This window comes from Capra hircus, chromosome 11 (genome assembly GCF_001704415.2).
Source record: "Capra hircus breed San Clemente chromosome 11, ASM170441v1, whole genome shotgun sequence".
Lineage (NCBI taxonomy): Eukaryota > Metazoa > Chordata > Mammalia > Artiodactyla > Bovidae > Capra > Capra hircus.
In genome coordinates this window covers 15,946,865-15,959,628 of record NC_030818.1, presented here as the reverse complement: position 1 = coordinate 15,959,628, position 12,764 = coordinate 15,946,865, and the positions used below count along the sequence as shown (strand labels likewise).

The 12,764-nt window shown below is 43.3% G+C and overlaps 1 protein-coding gene across 5 annotated transcripts in view; it reads right to left on the bottom strand.

The window, feature by feature from the left end:
- The window catches only part of RASGRP3 (RAS guanyl releasing protein 3), a 114,705-nt gene continuing 102,584 nt past the window's right edge, over positions 644–12,764 (bottom strand). For all 5 annotated transcript variants that reach the window (XM_013967527.2, XM_013967530.2, XM_005686402.3 and 2 more), the window contains 4 exons: positions 7,162–7,198; positions 4,831–4,956; positions 4,127–4,491; positions 644–2,599 (listed from right to left, as the gene is read on the bottom strand). In XM_013967527.2, the coding sequence (XP_013822981.1) occupies positions 2,591–2,599; positions 4,127–4,491; positions 4,831–4,956; positions 7,162–7,198 (537 nt within the window). In that variant the 3' untranslated portion in view covers positions 644–2,590. The remainder of the gene's footprint in view (positions 2,600–4,126; positions 4,492–4,830; positions 4,957–7,161; positions 7,199–12,764) is intronic.

Below are 12,764 nucleotides of genomic sequence, written 5' to 3'. Positions count from 1 at the left end.
CCCTTTGGACGGTAGCCCTCCAGGCTCCTCTGTCCATGGGATTTTTCAGCAAGAATACTGGAGTGAGTTGCCATTTCCTCCTTCAGGGAATCTTCCTGATCCAGGGATCAAACCTGTGTCTCCTATGTCTCCTGCATGGCAGGTAGATTCTTTACCTGCTAAGCCATCAGGGAAGCTCGCTGGTATCTAATAATACTCACTGGTTTTGTTTTTGTTTTTGCCACACGGCTTGAGTGGTCTCAGTTCCCAACCAGGGACTGAACCTGGGCCATGGAAGCAGTGAAAGTGCTGAATCCTAACCCACTAGCCATGTATATATATATAAACACACATATACAAAATAATTTATATACATATATACACGCAAATCGGAGAAGGCAATGGCACCTCACTCCAGTACTCTTGCCTGGAAAGTCTCATGGATGGAGGAGCCTGGTAGGCTACAGTCCATGGGGTCGCTAAGAGTCGGACACGACTGAGCGACTTCACTTTCACTTTTCACTTTCATGCATTGGAGAAGGAAATGGCAACCCACTCCAGTGTTCTTGCCTGGAGAATCCCAGGGACGGGGGAGCCTGGCGGGCTGCCATCTATGGGGTCGCACAGAGTCGGACACGACTGAAGCGACTTAGCAGCAGCAGCATACACACAAATATGCTTGTTTATTTATTTATTTTTTTTGGTTTGTTTTCACTCCAGTTTCATTTAGTGTTTTTGTCATAGGAAGGCTGATCATATAAAACTTTCTGTATATTTGAAATCTCAAAAATAACCCAAACTAAATGGCAATTGAAATAACTGCTTTGAGATGAAAAATAAATTTTAATATTCCTTAACAAGAACACAAGATATACACACAAGAAAGTTTTCTTGTACTTAAATTGCCATTTTCTGTTATTAATTTTGATAACATGTATTTCATTGCATTTATGAATAGGAATAGAGAGTGCATATACATAGAACCAATGCTGAGAATGGCTGTTTGCTTTCTGAGGTGCTTGCAAATGGTGAGTTCTTCTATTTCCTAGCTTAATCACAAGCCCTCACCTAATAACTTTATTTAATTTGCATTATTTTTGCGAATTGATCTCTGGATCTGTTTGGCCTAATTAAGTCAGTTCTAGCGAATTTGAAACATATTTTAGAGCGTCAACTTGCCTTAACACGCACAGACTCTCATCTCCAAGGGGAAAGATGAAGGGGTGCTCCTCTTTGTGCATCTAACACAGCACCTGCCCAGAGCAGGTACTCAACAAGTGTTTGCTGAACAGGACTGTCCTCATTTACCTAATGGAAAGTGAGAAGAAAGGCATTTCTTTATTGAAGCGACTGCCCCCAAAGAAACTCAGTCTTACATGGATTGCTCCCAGATGCAGACCAGTGTGCCTCTGTGGATCCAGTTTCTGACTGGTCACTTTGTAGCAGGTCATTCTCCTCACCCCTAGGCTCAAACCCATCTCTATTTTTCAATATCTTGAACCAAGTACTTTCTCCTAATTCATCATGTAAGAAATAGACCTGTGTCTAGAAATGCTGAGTCAAAGGAAGATATTCAAAATACTGATACTTTAAAAGTTTAAATGAAATGTTAATCAGAGCCAGTTTGTGGTGATTTGCTTTCTATCTCTCTCTCTTTTTTTTAACCATGGATGGCAATTTCTTAGGAAGAACATGCCAGCTCTCTTTCACAACCAAATTTTTTTTCTTTTTCAACAAACAAAATTCTTAAAACTATTTTGAGGTTTTAAAAATTGCTGGTTGAGTTTTAAAAATATTTCAGTATGTGGTTGGAGGGATGGTTTGTTTTTCTCCTTAATTTTATTGCTGAAAACTTGAATTGATTTTTTAAATTGCTATTGACACTTATTAATAGCAGTCTTAGGAAAGATGACTACACCTAGTCAGATGGGACAAATATTTAGTGAATTTTTCCCCATGGCAATTATAAATATTAGGAGAGTTTTCATGGATGTATCACGGCTACCTAGTGATGCAGAACTGGTAAGACATATGATTATAAAAATGTGGTTTGTTGCACATTGTATGGTAAGAACAATGTAAACAGCTTCTCCTTGCAACAGATCATTATTAGAAGAATCACTGCATTCCAAGCCTGGAAGAGCTTCCTTGTCTCTCAAGAAAATGTTAAGTCCTGGTCCTGTCCACAAAGCACCCAAAAAGACCATTAAATCAACTCCTCATTAAACACCCACCTCAGAAGTTTATAAAAACACTGAAGTAACATTCTCACAGAAAAGTAGTCTGAGTTTAGAAAATGAATATCAAGTACATGCCCCAAAGCTTCCATTTCACCCGTATACAAATGGCCCTAGAGAAAGGAGAGGAAATCACCAACGATATAACGCATCTCTCTGTGGCACCTCACTAGGAGCAGGGGAGGAGGAAATAAATAGTTCATAGGGTAAATCCTCTGGCCCATAGTTCAGCCATAGATCCCACAGTGTCACAAGCCAGTGAATGTCCAGGTATCTTTTCAGATAACTTCCTGAGCGTTGGAGTGTTCTTCAGAGTTTCTTATCTTGCTCCTTCCAAATGCCAACACAATTGCCTTCAGTGTCCTCAGCCGAAGTCAGCCATCCTGCAATATGAATCAGAACCTGTTGTACCACGGGATCTCTCTTGGTAAAATAAAACTATCCCCAGAAAGCAATTTATCAGATAATTTTGAGGGAACATCACAAGTGACCAGTATTTTGTGCTCTCAAGATTTAGAGAGAATTAAAAGATCATGTAGTCCACGCAGCACATGGTGTAAATGTTCTTAAATTAGATTGTAGTGGTGGTTGTGCCACTCTGTGAATACACGAAAACCCACTGAATTGTATAATTTAGATGGGGAAATGTTATAGTATATAAATTATATCTCAATGAAGCCACTTTAAAAGTTATTGTTATAAGAGGGAAACAATGGCTCAGCAGGAACTTACAATAAACTTCATATGACTGACGATCATGTGTGGCAACCTTATTGTCTTCAATGAGGAAGGAATTTTGGATAAAGGTCATTGACATTTTTCTCATCATAGATGACTATGGAGACTGTGCTGAGATCTGATGACAAATGGAATGTGGAGGTCCAGTCATAAGAATAAAGAGCATCGGCTTGATCCAGTAGGATCTCTGCCTAACCTAATATTCTGTTTATGAATCAGTAGGGAGGCAATGGCTGCCTTCCATGACAGTGCTTTAAAGGTTAGGAATATGACACCAATTTCCTCAAATCCTTTTCTTAATATACTAAAGACTGTTGACTAATAAATTTATCTAAGTCCATCTTGAATCAAATTATATTTTCAGCTTGTTGTAACACATTCCATATGCTTCCCAATTTGCTTTGGATGATTTGAACATCATTTTTGTGTGGAGGCAAAGACTCTTATGGAATCTTGAAGCTCTCACACCTCTGATATTCACCACCCTCTCCCCCATGATGCTGTCAAAAGGCTTTTTTTTTTTTAAGTAGGGGCAAGAGTTTCCAATTCTCCTCTGTCTACAAACATTTTTGCTTCCACTGCCTTCTCTGAGTTTGTGCCCTGATTCTAGTTGGAAAACTAGCTGGTGGGTATAGTGTACTGATATATTGGATACACACAAGGATTCCTGGACATCAAATCAGTACACAGACAAGAAAGTCTTCACTGAGCTATAGAACCCATTCAGTTCAGGTGTGTTTTGTTTTGTTTTGATGCAGACCATTTTCAAAGCCTATGTTGAATTTGTTACCATATTGTTTCCATTTTATGTTTGTTTTTTTGGCCAAGAGGCATGTGGGATCTTACCTCCCCCACCAGGGATCAAACCCACATTCCCTGCATTGGAAGGTGAAATTCTAACCACTGGACCACCAGGAAGTCCCTTGGTTCAGTTTTATACATGATGAAACTGAGGTCCAAGGAGAAGAGACCATTTTGTCCAGAGTCACATAATTAGCCAGCAGCAAGACTAAAAGTGATATGTCTTTAAAAAAACAAAAGTGATATATCTTCATTCCCAACCACTCTGCTTTCAAAACTACCAGGGGGCCTTGTGTATTTGCTATAATGCTCATCTCAGTCCCTTTCTGCTTCCCTCTTCTGATTTTCTTTGTGGTTTGACCAGCACTGACCTCACCATCCTGTTTGGTCTCATCCATGTCTGCTTCATCCTGGTCAGGTTCAAACGTGGTGCCTCGGTCAACAACATCCACACCAGCCTGCACCCTGGGCTTCTCATTTTCCCACTTGGCAAAGCCTTTGTCCTTTGCAGCTTTGTCGTGGAACTTGGACTTCATTTTCGGGAAGGTGTGGGACCCTGAGTCCCCCCAGCCAGCCTCTGACCACACAGGCTCGGTCTGGGTGGCCTGGCTGGTGGTGGCCCGCTGCAGCCGCACAGAGATCTTGCCGGAGGAGCCTGTGACCAGTGTGATGGCTCTGCTGTCCAGGTCTCGGTGTCCAGCAGTGACACCAGGGAACTCGAACACCTCATCCTGCACTGGAAGGGGAAAGCTTACTGTGATTATTGTGATTATTTGACATCCAACTGCTTCATAGCAAACGGTCAAAGTGGTTGCAGACAACAGGAGTCCAAAGGGCAAGGTCCTAGAGGAATAGATCAGAGGCGGAGTGAGACTGGCCTCAGGTTATTGAGACCTGAAAGCAGAAAGAGCGTGCAGGGTTCAAGGGTTTTTAGCCACTGCTGCTCATCCTGAAGAAGACCTTTGTGTTTATAATAATGGCTCTGACCAGCTTTAGATCTAAAACCCAACCAAGGTGCAGGATTGGAAGGTGAGCAGAGAGAAATCACAGTAGGAAAGAAAGTAGAGGACATTACCTGGGGGCAACGAGGGACTTCCAGGCAGTGACCCATGACTGCTGCCCAAGGAGGGTGCCCGGGCAAACCTCCTGCAGGCCAGAACCAGGAGGTCTTTGCACTGTTTATGACAGTTGGCTCCACAATCTGAAACAACCCAAAGCATCACAGGTGATTAGTGTGAACCTCGTGTGTTGGGTGCTGACCAGGTTTCCAGGGTGGTCTTTGGGCTGTCGGGACTCCCCTCCCCTACCCTTGTTTCTGTGTTTAATCTCAGATCCACAGGGTGTGTCTAGGGGCAGTAAAAGGGCCAACAGGACTCTCTTCCCTTCCTGGGGTTCCTAAAGTTCTCTTTTATCTGTTCTGTTGTTTCTTCTACACAGTTCATTAAAGTGCTAGGGAGCAACAAGCAGGGGCAGCCTGAGGGGAGGAGTTGCCTTTGTCCTCAAAATAGTTGTAAATTACATGGGACTGGGGTTCTTCTCCAGACCAAGATCCGTCCCCATAAATGCACTCCCTGAGCCAGAACGAGGGTGAGAAGCCTCAGCGTCTACTCTCTCCCAGGACCTACTGCTGCCTCTCATTATTAATAGCAAGGCATCCCTCCATTCAGGATTTGTCTGCATTTTCTATTCTTCTTCATGTCCCCAAACCTTTTTCAGAGCAGGTGATTTCATCTTTCACTTCCTTTGTTGGCACAGAAACAGAAGACAAGGGGAGCTTATGCTCAATAAACATGTTTCATTGGCTGCGGCTTGGAAATGGCAGGCAGCAGACCCTGCGATTGTCCCATGAGATGCTTTAGTTAAGAAAGTAGATGTTAATTGCTGCTTGGGGTAGAAAATTTTGGCCATTTTGGAAGATAACAGCACAGTTATTTCCTAGGATGAGAGTTCTACATTCCTCTTAGAATCACTGGACAGATACGATCATTTTAAAGGGTATATTTCTCTCTCATCACCAAAAAGGAGCTTTCTCATTATTTTCAAAACCGTTTCCCTCTAAATCAGTGGTCCCCAAACTTTTCGGCACCAGGGACCAATTTCTTCATGGAAGACAATGTTTCCACAGACCAGGGGTAGGAAAGATGGTCTGAGGATGATTCAAGCACGTTATATTTACCGCGCATTTTATTTCTAGCCTAATGCTGACACTGATCTGACAGCAGGTACTGGTCTGCAGCCTGGAGACTGGGGACTCCAGTCCTAAGTGGTCGAGTTTCAAATGGTTTTGTAATGATATCATGGAAAGATCAAATTGTAATGATGTTTGGTCTGTTTTAATTAGACTTTTCACTCTACGTATTTTTAAGAGAAAATACCATATGAACAGAGATCTTAGGGTTTAATTGGTTTTCATCTTCATAAAATTGTATGTGTGTGTATGTGTGTGTCTATCTGTCTGTCTAGGGCATAAGGGGGAGAAAATTTCTTTGCTGCTTGAAATCAAGGAACAATTCAAGTTAGACTAAGACAACTGATTCAGAAAACTAAAGGGATTTTTTTTTTCCCTGAGCACTAAAGGGTGACTCCCATAGAGGTTTAAAGAAGCCCAAAGAGGTTTACTCTTTGTAAAATGAGAGCCAAATACTGAAAGACAGCTAGAGAAAAAAAGGCATCACAGGGAACATTACTAATCTGAAGGCATTCTGTGATTACAATATTTCCTTTTGTGGTTTTAATTATATTTTTCAAGAGCATTATCAGATTCTTAAAAGAACCAGTATGAACAGTCTGCATAATACATATTACATAATATTATGTAATAATCTTTTATCTACAAGTAGCAACAAAAGTATCTACAATTTGCATTTATTAAATATATATTTATACAATTGCTATAACTTTCAATTAAATGGGGGGAGTATATGAACAAATTCATTGAAAAGGGCAAAAGTGTCTCCTCTTCTCTCATCGTCATCTGTGATTTACTAGAGACAAGACTAGCTATGCGAGAGACGAAAGAGATGTATATGTATTACAGAAATGAGCATGGGTTCTTTTTTTTTCCCTTGAAGGACTAAGTTCTTATATACAGTATTTCCGCTGGGCTTGCTCTCCTCAGAATTCCCACCTTGAATGTGTGCTAATGATGAGCAGGACATCTTAGAGATAGGGGTTAGATGTGTGTAGGATGATAAGTGTAGTTTGCTTGGGATGAAATTCCAGCCTGGGCTCTCGGAAACGAAATGTCAGGGAGTCCTTTCCTGGGCACATTAACTCTTCAGTTGCCAGTAGCCCCAAAGCCCCTGGTTCTCCAAGATGCCGAACGCTTTAAAGTTTCCATCAGACAATTATGACTTCTGCTCCAAATGTCACATTTAAAAATTTTAACAAAATAATGTTTACGTACCTTTGCATTTGTATCCTTGCTTGATTATGCCCCAGAGCTGTAACAAAAAGACAAAGGAATGTCAGGGAACCTGACAAGGCCGCAGAGAAGGAAGTCCTGGGAAGCGTGGTGACTGGTGGAGCACAAACAGGATGTAGCTGCTCCTGACACCCTTCCTGTTAGATAGAAGGACCCTCTCCCGGCCCACTGCAGCTGGAGCAATAACAGGAGTTTGGCTTCCGTTTTTTTTCTGGGAGCCAAACGGGAGCTGGGGTGGGAAGCTGATACTGGTGAATTTATTGGACTCTTTTGTAATGCGCTCTCAGCAAATTCACAGAAAGATTTTGTCCCTCTGCCTTTGGAAGCCCTAGATCCCTCTGCTTTCCTTTCCTTTTCTTTTTTTAAATTAGGGTATAGTTACTTTACAACCATAGTTATGCTTGTTTCTGCTTTACAGCGAAGTGAATCAGCTATATATTTATACATATATCCCCTTCCTGTTGAGCCTTCCTCCTATCCCCACTCCTCATGCCATCCAACTAGGTCACCACAAAGCACCGAACTGAGGTCCCTGCGCTGTACAGTAGGTTCCCATCAGCCGTATGTCTCACACATGGCAGTGCACACACATCTATTCCCAACCTTCCAATTCACACTGCTTTGGCGCCCCCTACAGGAAATTAGGGCTTCCCTGGTGGCTCAGACGGTAAAGCGTCTGCCTGCAATGCGGGAGACTCCGGTTCGATTCCTGGGTCGGGAAGATCCCCTGGCGAAAGAAATGTCAATCCACTCTAGCACTCTTGCCTGGAAAATCCCATGGACGGAGAAGCCTGATAGGCTACAGTCCATGAGGTCGCAAAGAGTCGGACACGACTGAGCGACTTCACTTTCCCTTTTCACTTTCATGCATTGGAGAAGGAAATGGCAATCCACTCCAGTGTTCTTGCCTGGAGAATCCCAGGGACGGGGAAGCCTGGTGGGCTGCCGTCTATGGGGTCGCACAGAGTCTGACACGACTGAAGCGACTTAGCAGCAGCAGCAGCGGGTAACTCGGCTGGTAAAAAATCCACCTGCAATTCGGGAGACCCCAGTTCAATTCCTGGGTGGGGAAGCTCCCCCGACAAAGAGATAGGCTACCCACTTCAGTACTGGGATTCCCTGGTGGCTCAGGCGGTAAAGAATCCACCTGCAATGGGGAGGCCTGGGTTCGATCCTTGGGATGGGAAGATCCCCCGGGGAGAGCATGACAGCCCACTCTAGTATTGTTGCCTGGAGAATCCCCATAGACAGAGGAGCCTGGTGCGCTACAGTCCACAGGGTTACAAAGAGTGGGATGCGACTGAACGATTAGGCACAGCAAAGCACACAGCACAGGAAATTAAGCAACCCAAGCAAACCATCCTACTAAAGCATTTGAATTTTGCTTGGTTACTTTCTGGGAAGCATTTCTGCCTTGATGGAACACAAAAGAGGACAAGATCTTGCATCTGTTCATGTCATTATTCTCTCCATGTGTCCAGTGTTTGGTCTGTGCCAGGGCTGTGCCAACCCAGGTAGAAGTATGATGTAGGAAGTGACAAGGGAGTGTCTGCCCAGGCAGTTGAAGATTATCATCGTGGTGACAGTGTCCTCACAAGCCTCTGCCTCGCTGTAACCTCCGTGAAGAAGGGCACTTCCCACATTCTTTCTCAGGCCTCCTGCAGCACTTGCATATGGGAACCAGGGACTTCGGGACCAGGGAACATGGATGAATTAAATGGGCTTAGCCCTAAGGCTGGAGAAGCTCCATTCCTAACTTCCTTGTGGTTAGGCTGAGCGACTGATATCAACCTAATAAAACCATCTTGATAGAAACAGGGCTGGTAGGGGCTATTGACACTGATGGGGGTGTCGTGCACAATGTGTTATAGAACAATGCCCTGAGTGTGGGCATCATGGCCCTAGGAGAAGAGTAAGTAGCTGCTGATTCAAGGTGGTAGGAAGGTTGCTCCTTACTCTCTTTCTGACAAGGAAATCCCACCAGTGGAGAGTGATTCCTTTGAGCCTTAAAAGTAATTTGTTCCTTCAGAAAACATCACAAATGTCTATTGGGACAAGGTAACATTTCGCCTCGGAGACAGGAAGGATTATTAAGACAACTAACTGGAAGCAAGGCCTCAGGTGTCTCGGATGACTGGAAGAGGGATGGGGAGGTGTCACTGCAGAAAAGGAAGTGGGTAGGTAGGCCAATCACATCTCTCAGAGCTGTAAGCATCTTTATGATCATCAAGTTTTCTTCCCTTTTATAAAAGGCGAGTGTCATGATGCAGGAAGTCAAATAATGTGCAAGGTCCCACATCTGGGAAACTTTGTGGGTATGAGAAAATGTTTCCTCACAGAGCCCTCGGTCTTTGTAATAACAAAAATAACAGTGACAGCATTGAATGAACTCTTGCTATGTAAAAGGCAGTTTCACAAAGTGAGTGAGTAATGAGTAAGCTATGTGTAGCAATTCATTTTATGCTCACAATATCCCTGTGCTTAGTTGCTCGTCATGTCTGACTCTGCGACCCCATGGACTGTAGCCCGCCAGGCTCCTCTGTCCATGGGGATTCTCCAGGAAAGAATACTGGAGTGGGTTGCCATGCCCTCCTCCAGATCCTTATGAGATAGGTAATGATAATTTTCTCATTTTTATAGACGAGGAGACTGAGCTACAGGGAGGTGAAGTCACTTGACAAGATCTCATAGCTAATCAGTAGGGAAAGAAGGTGAAGAATGTGTCACTTGAGGAAAGACAGGATGCCATGGATCCTGGGTGTTTTGCATGAGATCAGAGCAAAAGCCACTGAGCTAGGACAAGAGAGGATAAGGTTTAAGAAGCATTTGATTATCTGGCTATACCATGTTATTAGCACAGCTGCAGAAACTGCTAAACTGCTGAAACAGATAAAGTCAAGCATGAGACCCATGAGGAGGGTAAGTCAGAGCGTTGCTTGCTAATGCTTACTTAAGAACCGGGAGACAACACGAGGCAGAAAGAGGCTCTGGGTCAGCATACAAGCCAAGGACAGGAGAGGATACTTCCCATAGCCCTTTGACTGTGAGATCTCAGGCTCCTGTAGGAGTGACTGTTTGTGGTGGAAGGAGCGCTGGACTGAGCATCAGGAGACCTGAATATGAGTCATGATTCTGCTGCTCATGATCCATGTGACCTTAGGGAAGTCACTTAACTTCTCCGGAGTTCAAAGTAAGGGAATTAGCAAAACTCTTTCAGCTTTGGAATTCTAATTCTAAAATCAATGTATTTCAAGCAGTGTCTGTTTGCCTTCCTTACCCTCAAAATGGAATTTATTTCAGAAGTATGTGGTACAGGCACTAAAAAAATGTTTCCTCTATTCCCCCATAATTCCCTTCAAAGCCCATCTAGAACATGATATTTTATAAATCCCTTTGAAAACCAATGAGGTTTTTTTTGTTGTTATTTGTTTATTTAATATGCCTGTGTAAAGATCAACTCATTGTAGCAATGAAATTAAGTATATTTTGGAAAGTAAAAAGGGCTATTAAAACTATAAATGAGTTCATTCAATTAAACTCCAAAAGTATCAAGGCACACTAAAAAACAAAGAGAGAAGGGTTCACTTTGAGCTCTGTGGCATGCAACGTCTGATATCATTTAATCATCCCAGCAACATGACAGGTGAGTCTTAACCCTCTCTTGCAAATAGGAAAATAGAGACTCCGAGATGATCAATAATCTGGTCAAGGACATAGAGTTAAGGGCAGAATTGAGATTCAGAGTTCTGGACTCCAAGTCCAGAGCATTCTACCTGATCACAGCTGCATCTAAGACCTAGTGCAGCAAATGCACTGTGATGAGCTGAGGAGGGGAGTGTGGAAGCTCCAAGAATCCTACCTTGTTGCTTCTACAGAACCTGTGGCTCCATGGAAGGGAGAGACATCCAGAAGCACTTGGGAGCAGAGATAAGACCTTGAGATCTGATAAGGACCTACCAACTCTCACACCATGCCAGGGTCAGAAGCCTCAACTTGACTTTTGGCCCTGGCCAAAGAAATTCCCTGGGCCTCCCTCTGCAGCAGAGAGTTGCACACAGCTCCATCCCACTCAAGCATTTTTCAGGTCTAGACACAGGCAAAAGTCCCCCTCAGAAGACAGAAACATGAAAAAGGAGACGTATTTGTTTGATGATCAAGTGGTCAGGTGACACAATCCCAGTGGCGTAGCTGGTAGGAGAACCTCTCTTTCCCTGGGGTGGGCGGAGAGAGCTGTTAGGCTGGCCTTGCCCCTTGACCACAGCAGCTGCTATGATCACATGGGACCATCTTTGATGTAACCACTGCCTCTAATTTATCCATTCTCAGAGGGATGCTTGAATAGAAACTCCTGCCCTTCGGCTCCTCAAAGCCAGTTATTCAAGAATGAAAGGGAGGGACTCCCCTGGTGGTCCAGTGCTAAAGACTCTGCCTTGCAATGCAGTGGATGAGGTTTCAATCCCTGATCAAGGAACTAAGATCCCACATGACTCAGGGCAACTTAGCCTGCTCACGGCAACTACTGAGCCCATGCGGTACAACTAGAGAGAAGTCCACATGTGGCGTGAAGTACTTGCCTGCTTCAACCAAGATCTGACACAGACAAAAAGCAAATAAATAAATATTAAACTATTTTTTTAAAAAAGAATGAAAGGGAAAAGTATCATTTAGTGGGAGCTTATATGATATCAGCTATGAATTTCATATGGGTCCACAGCGGGACATGACTGCTGAATGAAGCTAACAAAACTGAGTTGGCACCTGAACAAATGCCACTCACCTGGCTGCTGGGCTACCCTCGTGTAGGTACCACATTTTCCATCTTTTATTACTAGGATATCAACTAGAAGACGTTCAGAGCTCAAGGGTCTTTGTTTAATACCAAGGCCAAACCTGATCTTAATTGCCAAAGAATCATCAAATGTGGGAAATGATGTATACAACCTTCCTTTGTTGCAGTGGTGTAGGTAAGCCAGAATACCTGCATTTGAGTCCCAGAGCTAGTCATTATTGGCTGTGAAATCTGGGGAGAATTGGGTTATCCACTCTGGACCTCCCTCCCTTCACATACAAGTGGGGAGAGTAAAATGCCCACCTCGTGGGCTAGTTATGAGGATCAATTACACTAATGTCTCTAAATAGTTCATTCCTGTCAAATGCCAAGTAAATATTATTTATTATTATAAACATCTTATCTTTGAAAAGATATTTTTCCTTTCTGAGCTATGAATTATTGAGCCATGTCATGATCGATTTCTAGTGATTGACACCATATAAAACAAGAACTGGGAGGAGCTGGCTATGAGAAATACTCCACTTAGTTGTACCCACTTAGTGATGAAGGCCAGGGCTCACTGGGCAGAACCTTTCCCTGGCAGGTAAGAACAGTCAAACTGCTCTCTTGAGTTAATAGACCTCACCAACCTTCTCTGTCTTTGCCAGCCCTGCATTTCTAGAAAGAGTGTAGCTAAAACCTGCAGATCTTGCTTCTAATCAAATGTTTCATTTCAGGGAGCCATCGTGGTTTACATGCTCTAAGACAGACCATGGACTCTGTTAGTGGGCCATTTTCCCACATTCTCAGAATA